Source organism: Petaurus breviceps, unplaced genomic scaffold (genome assembly GCF_028583685.1).
Source record: "Petaurus breviceps papuanus isolate PSGF00001 unplaced genomic scaffold, PetGlider_PUasm1.0 98, whole genome shotgun sequence".
In the NCBI taxonomy this organism is placed as follows: Eukaryota; Metazoa; Chordata; class Mammalia; order Diprotodontia; family Petauridae; genus Petaurus; species Petaurus breviceps.
The window spans coordinates 13,653,978-13,662,646 of NW_027187460.1; the positions used below are offsets into that span (position 1 = coordinate 13,653,978).

Here is an 8,669-nt window from a genome sequence, read left to right on the forward strand (position 1 = left end):
CAAGATCTGATGAGACTTCTATCAAGTATTCAAAGAATAATTAATTCTACTACTACATAAAAATTTTGCAATAATAAGAAAATAAGGCACCCTTCAAGTCTCTATTTGTGTTCTAAAATATAGCCTTAATTATATCTTAAGCATTTAGAGACAAAGCGGGGGGAAATATGGAACAATGTCCCTAAACAAAATTGAAACAAAAAATTTAAATATTAAAAATAGGCTTAATAATATACTTAAAAGATTATTCATTGTGACAAGTTTAGGTTTATGCCAAGATTTCAAGGTTGATCTTAAACTCAAGGTGTTTACACTAAGTTGCATGGTAAGAAGTCTATAAATAGAATAAATTATGTTAATAATATAAAATATAAACCAATTATATTAATAGGTACTGAAATGGTTTCTTTTGCAAACTCTGAAACCCATTCCTGTTAAAAACTCTAGAAATCATATTAATGAATGAACTTTTCCTTAAAATAGTAAATAATACTTCTCTAAATCCATGAGCACACATCATTTATGATGAAGAAAAGTTCGAGGCCTTTCCAGTAAGATCAAGAGTAAAACAAGGGTGTCCATTATCACTGTCACCATTTAACATAATGTTAGAATTACTAGTTTATGTAATAAGACAAGAAAAATAAATAGAGGGAATAAGCATAGGCAAAAATGAAACAAAATTATCACTTTTTTCAGATTACATGATAGCATGATATACGTGATAGTATAAAAAAATCAACTAAAATCATTTGAAATAATCATTTCAGCAAAATTATTGTATTTAAAATAAATCCACACAAATAATCATCATTCCTTATATTGTCAACAAAAATTCAGCAGAAAGAGCTAGAGAGAGAAATTCTATTAAAAAACTATAAGAAATATTTTTAAAATGGGAGTGCATTTTTAAAAAATTTAATAAATCATAATTTTTGTAAATCTCTTCCTTAACACAAAACCCTTTTCATGCTATTCTAATTAGTAATTACTTCTTATGAAAAGATCCCTTACACTAGCAAAATGATATATAGTATTGTTAAAATTAAGGTCACTAAGTGCCTAGCAAAGTAAACAATGATAACCAAGACTGAGAACAGGCCATGGTAGATCAATATAATTTCTTGTATTTTAATAGTTGTTTAGATAAATGTAGATACAACTTAGCTAGATTTTGCTAAGTTATTTGACAGAGTATCTGGTATTATTCTTGTGGACCAGATGGAGAGATATGTGCTAGAGGATAGGACGATTGGTTAGATTCTGCATTAGCTCAGTGGTGGAACCCCCCAAATAGTCATTAATAGTTGGATTTCACCCCAGAATGAGGTTTCTGGTTGATTGCCAGAAAGGAACTGTACTCAGTTTCTATATTATATAACACACTTTATTGCAATTTAAGATCTCCTTTTGTTTCCTTTACCCTCAATGGAATGATGATTGAGTAGTGGCAAATGAATGCAGCCAACATTAATTGATTTTACCAGGTCTTAGCTGGTGGGAAATTGTCCTGGTGGGGACCTTTTGTAGAGTCTGGGGTATGATGAAGACCATCCACCAGCATAGACCATTCTGTCATTCCTGAAACAAAGAAACATTTATGCTTTAGTTGCTAATGTGACAAAGGCTCACTAATCTGTACTCCCTATCTGCCAGAGGTTTGTATTTCTATCTGATCTATAGGTTGGCAACTTCTCTGGAATTCTATCAATTCTGAAGCCTAAAAATTTCTCCTTTGTAATTATAGTTGATCCCTCGGATCTGTTGTGTATAGGCCTGACCACAGTCTACCTCACATGATCACATAGCTAATAAATGCTGGAAGAAAAATTTGAATGCAGACCTTTTAACTTGGAATCCCATTCTCTATATTCACTTTACTATGTTGCCTGCCCATCAATAAACTTCTTAAAAATAAGAAATGTATAATTTTCCCTCTTAATATCTCTAGTGCTGAGAAAGATGCCTTTGGCCTTTTGGTAAATGTTGAATTTGTTTACTATTTGGTCATTTTTTACTATGTGTACATGTATTCTAAAAGATATGATTTTACCCTTGAAGCAAAGAAAAGTACAAAGTGGTTATAATAGATCCCTTCTGCTTCTATAGAGTAGACAAAAGGGGGGCAGAGGGTTAGAAAAATAGCAGTTTTTAGACCACTTGTAAACATTAACTTAGGTATTGGTTTTGTAAACATGAGATTCTTGTTAGCATAGGTCTGGAGGAATTAGATAATATCAATATTGACATTTGTGCCATAAGTGAAACCAGAAGATGTAAGGGATTTATAGCTAAATTGAAGTATGCTTCACACATTCTCCTTGGAGAGGTAAGTAAAGGATTTGTGAATTTCATTTCAATATTCATAAAAAATCAACAAGAAATATCCATTCATGGGACAATTGGCCATCTTTCCCTATAGTATGCATAATAAGCATAAACAAACAAACATGAAAATAATTGTAATTGATATAACAACAGTTTTTTGCAAAGAATTCCAAAGTAGAGACATTTTGTGAAGAACTAGGCAAGGCATTCATATTAAATCATAACTTTACATTCAGTGATTTAATTTATAAGTTGTGGAACATGATGAAAATATATTGAATAACAGACATGAAAAGTGACATCGTAAACAAATTAGAGGAACAAGGAAGAAATTACCTTTCTGATCCATGACTGTGGTAAGATGCTCATGATGCAAACCAAACCAAGGCAGTTAAAATTAGAAAGGAAACAGGTAATTGGACAAAAACAAAACAAGATCAAAAATCTTTCAGAATTTCTCTGATAAAGGCTTCATATCCATAACATATAAGGAACTGATTTAAATTTATAAGAATAAGGAGCTATTTCTTAATTTCAAATGTTGTAAAAATGTGATTGTTTTAGTATAAAGAAACTCTTGAACTCACTTAGGAATTGAGCATGAAGCTACCAAAAAAAATACCTCTCATAATAATATTGTAAAATTGGGCTCCCTCCCTTCCCACTTTAATTTGATCTTTCTCCACTACCCCTACTCTTTACCAAGTGTTGCATATTATTTTCCTTTATTCACTTAACTTCCTTATTGTTAAACAAATGTGAGATAACAATTTTTTCAATTAAATAAGAGATGGTAGAGAAGATAGACAAAGAAGCAGAATACTTTGCACTCCTGGCTGCTCTGTGTATTGAATGTTAGGAAGAGAGAAGAACAAGGTATTTACTTTTCCTGTTTCATTTGCTTTATAGATCGACATAGAACACATGTTCTTTTTAAAAATAAGCATCAATGCATTTTATATTTTTAAAATTTCAATTCAACGACTAATTAAATGCACATTGTTTTGAGACCTCTGTTGGTTACCCTCAGGGATTTTAAAAAGTAGAAGACAAAAGTCAGGACCAGAGACTAGTGTCTCATTCTTTTTTGTATCCTTCCACGTGGCCTTGCATAGTCAACAGCACATAATAAAATCTGGATTACAAGATCAAGAGCTGAAAGGGATCTCATGATTATCTAGTAAAATACGTTCATTTTATGTAAGAGGAGGTGTAATGGTGTGACATTAAGTAGCAAAACTGAGATTGCAACCCAGATCTTCTGACTCCAAAATTAGGGCTCATCATTATTATATTATAGTTGGAGAGCTAGCTAAGATTTATCAAAATAAAATTATATTTAATTTAATTTATAAAAATTGCATTTTAAGCTCAATTATATGTTAAATGCAACTTTACAGCTCTCCACTGTATGAAGTAGTGGACCTGGATTCATATATTGCTCTGTTATTTAACACTTTGTGACCTCTCTGGGCCCTAGTTCTTTATAACATGAAAGGGTTATACTTGATACCTTCTAATTTCCCTTTGAACTCCAAATTTAGCTGTTCACAGAATACTGAATATTTTTATTTTAAAAGAAAACAAAAACAGCAAATAATAGTAGAAATGAAGGAATGAATCTCTAGGGGTGGAATTTCAAGCCTAAGCAGAGGGTTAGACAAAAAGACATTTTTAGTCACTCTCAAATCATACTCCTTTTCACCATGAGCCTGGATAGAATGTGAACAAGGCATGCTTACTACTTTTATAGGGTGCACCAAAAGTCTTAGTTTAATGTTAAGTTTTAATAACGTCAGAAGGATAAATGCCACATCTGTACATATCCTTGAAGGGTTCCTTATTTAAATTGTAAAAATATTTTTATATATCCTATTAAACTTTACCATGTGCACTATCATGTGCTACATATTCCTCCAGGAGATTTCAGCCAGTCTCTTTGTTTGGCTTCTCCTGGATCTTGACTTGTCATGAATTGAGCCAGTTTCCTTGATTTTTTTTCATCCACTTGATCATTAAATTTCTGTATAGAGTCTCTAAAATGGGAAGGGAATTTTCTTTTTGATGCAGTTGTGGACCTGTTTCACTAATCAGAGAAGTAAGTTAACTTTTTCATCAGCATTTGCCATCACCAATCAAAGAGACTGAAACAAGAAAATTAAAAATAAGTCTATTATTCAAAATTCACAAAATTAATTAAATATAAAAGGTGTATAAATAATGAAACTTCCAGACTTTAAAAAAATAAGTTTTGGCATTTATATCTGAGGTTATTAAAGTTTAAAATTGCACCTAGAATTTTGAGATACCCCTGTATATCCAAGTGTAATAAATCCCCTATTAAAATGTAAGTTCCTTGAGGCTGAAGACTGTAACTTTTGTCTTTGTATTCCCTGTGCCAAGTACAGGTCCTGGAACAAAGAAGTCACTTAATCAGTGCTTGCAGATTGATTGAATAATTTCTAGCACACCTGAGGAATGAATGCTTTACTTAGCCTCTGTTATCCACTGAATCATAAAGCTATTTCTGGAACTAGATTCTGGTTATGAAATAGTAAACTAACAAGAATTATTCAATTATAGTGCAGAATGTTGAACCAACTGCAAGAGTAACTGGCCTGCTTTATCAAAGATGCTTGTTTTTTTAATATCCCACTTTAATTAATCTTGGTGCAGTAGCTTATCATTCCCAATTAGTGTTCGCATTTTAGGAAACCAATACCCAGAATAAGACATGTTATCTTATTTTGTAGTTTCATAGGGTTCATGCAGGTCCTGAAGGTGATCAGCATAGATCAAATGAAAGGAGACTATAGTTCACTTTTCAATATTGTGAAAATAGACTTTGTTGAGAGCTAGAAGTGACCTTAGAAGTCATTTAGTCTAAAATTTTCAATTTAAAGATGAGGAAATTGAGGCATAGAAAGGTGGCAGAGTATAAAGAATAGAAAACATGAGAAACTGTAGATGGGATACTTAGCTAGAGATGGGTTGTGTTCTGCATCATCAAATGAAGTGTCCAAGTCAATGAGACCACGGATTCATTTAAGTATTTTAGGACCATAAAATTTTTTCTTCTCTCTTTTTTATTTTTTAGTTTACATCATTCATTTCCACAAGGTTTTGAGTTACAAATTTTCTCCCCAATTTTCCCTATCTACCAGCCCAAAAGAGCATTCCCACTTAATATCCCCTCCCCCAATCTGCTCTCTCCCATATCTTCCCCCATTCCCCCTTCAACTTTCCATTAGGACACGGTGGATCTCTATGCCCCACTGCCTGTATGTTGCATTTCCCAGTAACATATAAAGTAATAATATATATATTGAAACATTTGATTTTAAAACTTTGGATTCCAGATTCTTTTCCTTCCTCCCTCGTCACCCACCCACACTGGAAAGATAAGCAATTCAACATAGGTTGTACATGTGTAGCTATGAAAAATATTTCCATAGTAGATATATTGCAAAAGACTGACTATATTTCCCTCCCTCTTATCCCACCTCCCACTTCTTCTATTCTCTACTTTGATCCTGTCCTTTTTCAAAAGTGGGTGCTTCCAACTTCCCTCCCCCTGAGCCTGCCCTCACTTCCATTATCCCCCCTCTTTCCCCCATCCCCTCTACTCTCCTGTAGGGTGAGATACCCTATTTAGTGTGTATATCATTCCTTTCCTAAGCCAAATTCAATGATAATAAGGTTGACTCATTCCCTTTTGCCTTCCTGTTCTTCCCCTCCATTGTAACAATTTTCCCTTGCCTCTTCTATATGAGATAATTTACCCCATTCTGTCTCTCCCCATCTCCTCTCATTATATTTCTCTCTCACCTCTTAATTTCACCTTTTAAGTATCATCCCTTTCTATTCAATTGGTCCTGTGCCCTCTGTCTATGTATGCCTGTAAACATATATACACACACTCACATATGTATTCATACACCCATATACCCCCCTATATAGACATATATATGTATGTATACACATACACACATATACATATATATACACACAAACACACACACACATATATATATATCATATATATATATATATATACATTTCTATTCCCTTCAACTATTCTCATACTGATAAAAGTTTCATAAGTTACAATTATTGTAGGAATATAAGTAGTTCAGCTTTGATAAGTTGCTTATGATTTCTTTTCCCTGTTTACCTTCTCAAGCTTCTCTTGCTTCTTGTATCTGAATGTCAAATTTTCTATTCAACTCTGGTTTTTTCATCAAGAATGCTTGAAAGTCCTCTATTTCACTGAATGATCATATTTTCCCCTGGAACATGATATTCAGTTTTGCTGGGTAGGTGATTCTTCATTTTAATCCCAGCTCTTTTGACCTTGGGAACATCATATTCCAAACCCTTCAATCTCTCAATGTAGCAGCTGCCTGGTTCTAAGTTATACTGATTGTGTTTCCACAATATTGAAATTGTTTCTTCCTGGCTAATTGTAATATTTTCTCCTTGATCTGGGAACTCAGGAACCTGACTGTAATATTCCTAGGAGTTTTCTTTTTGGGATCTTTTTCAGGAGGTGATCAGTGGACTCTTTCAACCTCTATTTTGCCCTCTGGTTCTAAAACATCAGAGCAATTTTCCTTGAGAATTTCTTGAAGGATGATTTCTAGATTATTTTTTTGATCATGACTTTCAGGTAGTCCAATAATTTTTAACTTATATCTCCTGGATCTATTTTCCAGGTCAGTGGTTTTTCCAATGAGATATTTCACATTACCTTCTATTTTTTTCATTTGTTTGGATCTGTTTAATAGTATCTTGATTTCTCATAAAGTCACTAGATTCCGTTTGCTCCAAACTAATTCTGAAGGAATGATTCTCTTCAGTGAGCTTTTGAGATTCTTTTTCCATCTGGCAAATTCAGCTTTTTAAGGCATTCTTCTCCTCATTGCCTTTTTGAGCATCTTTTACCATTTGAGTTGGTATATTTTAAGGTGTTTTATTCAATAAGGTTGTTGATTCTCATTTCATAATTTTCTTGCATCATTCTCATTTGTCTTCCCAATTTTTCCTCCACTTCTCTTATTTGATTTTCAAAATCCTTTTCAAGCTTCTCTATGGCCTGTAACCAATACTTTTTTAATGTCACTTTATTTATTGATTGATTTATTTTGCTTTTTGGAGGGCAATTGGGGTTAAGTTACTTGCCCAAGGTCACATGGCTAGTTTTTGGGTTAAGTGTCTGAGGCCAGATTTGAACTCAGATCCTCCTGACTCCAGGGCTGGTCCTCTATTCACTGTGCCATCCAGCCACTCCATGTAACCAATGTTTTTCTTGGAAGCTTTTGGTACAGGAGTTCTGACTTTGTTGTCTTCCTCCTGTTCCATGCTTTGATCCTTTTTGTCCCCAAAATAGGAATGTAAAGGTGGGTCCAATTTGCTCCTCTTTTCGTCTTGCTGCCAGCTGAAGCCTTTGGGCTCCTGCTCTCTCTGCCAAGATGCCTGGGGAAACACAGATCCAGGACCAATCCATGGAGGAGGAAGAAGTGGAGACTTTTACCTTTCAGGCAGAAATTGCTCAGTTGATGTCTTTAATCATTAATACATTCTACTATAATAAAGAGATCTTCCTGAGAAAGCTAATTTCAAATTCATCTGATGCTCTGGACAAAATCAGGTATGAGAGTCTGACAGATCCAAGTAAACTAGACTCTGGGAAAGAGCTGAACATTAACATTATTCCAAACAAAGATGATTGCACCTTTAACATTGTGGATACTGGTATTGGAATGACCAAACCTGATCAACAATCTTGGTACAATAGCAAAGTCTGGAACCAAAGCTTTTATGGATGCTTTACAGGCTGGTGCAGATATTTCCATGATTGATCAGTTTGGTATTGGTTTTTATTCTGCCTATCTGGTTGCTGAGAAGATGACTGTGATCACTAAACATAATGATGATGAACAATATGCCTGGGAGTCTAAAATTATGATGAAAAAATGAGCCTGGACAACATTCTCCAAGAGCTTGTTAAGGAAAACTGCCCTGAGATACTAGAACCTGAGGGTAAAATAGAAATCCAGAGAATCTACTGGACACCTGCTGAAAGAGATCCCAAACTGAAAAGTCCTCGAAATGTTGTGGCCAAACTCCAGAACTACCAGATAAAGAGAAAATACTTCAAGTGGCCAGAAAGAAACAATTCAAATATCAAGGGTCCACAGTGAGGATTGCACGGGATTTGGCAGCCACTGAAAGATCGGAGGGAGGGGAATACAATTTTCCAGAAGGCAAAAGATCTCAGGTTACAACCAAGGATCACATACCCAGCGAGACTGAGCATATTCTTCCAGGCAAAGAGATGG

The 8,669-nt window shown here is 34.2% G+C and overlaps 1 protein-coding gene across 1 annotated transcript; it reads left to right on the forward strand.

The window, feature by feature from the left end:
• Positions 1–7,734: 7,734 nt before the first annotated feature.
• LOC138156017 (heat shock protein HSP 90-alpha A2-like) lies at positions 7,735–8,307 on the forward strand. The gene is given in 2 exon segments (XM_069081297.1): positions 7,735–8,098; positions 8,100–8,307. Coding segments are annotated over 2 exon segments (507 nt in total). The 5' UTR covers positions 7,735–7,799.
• Positions 8,308–8,669: the final 362 nt, after the last annotated feature.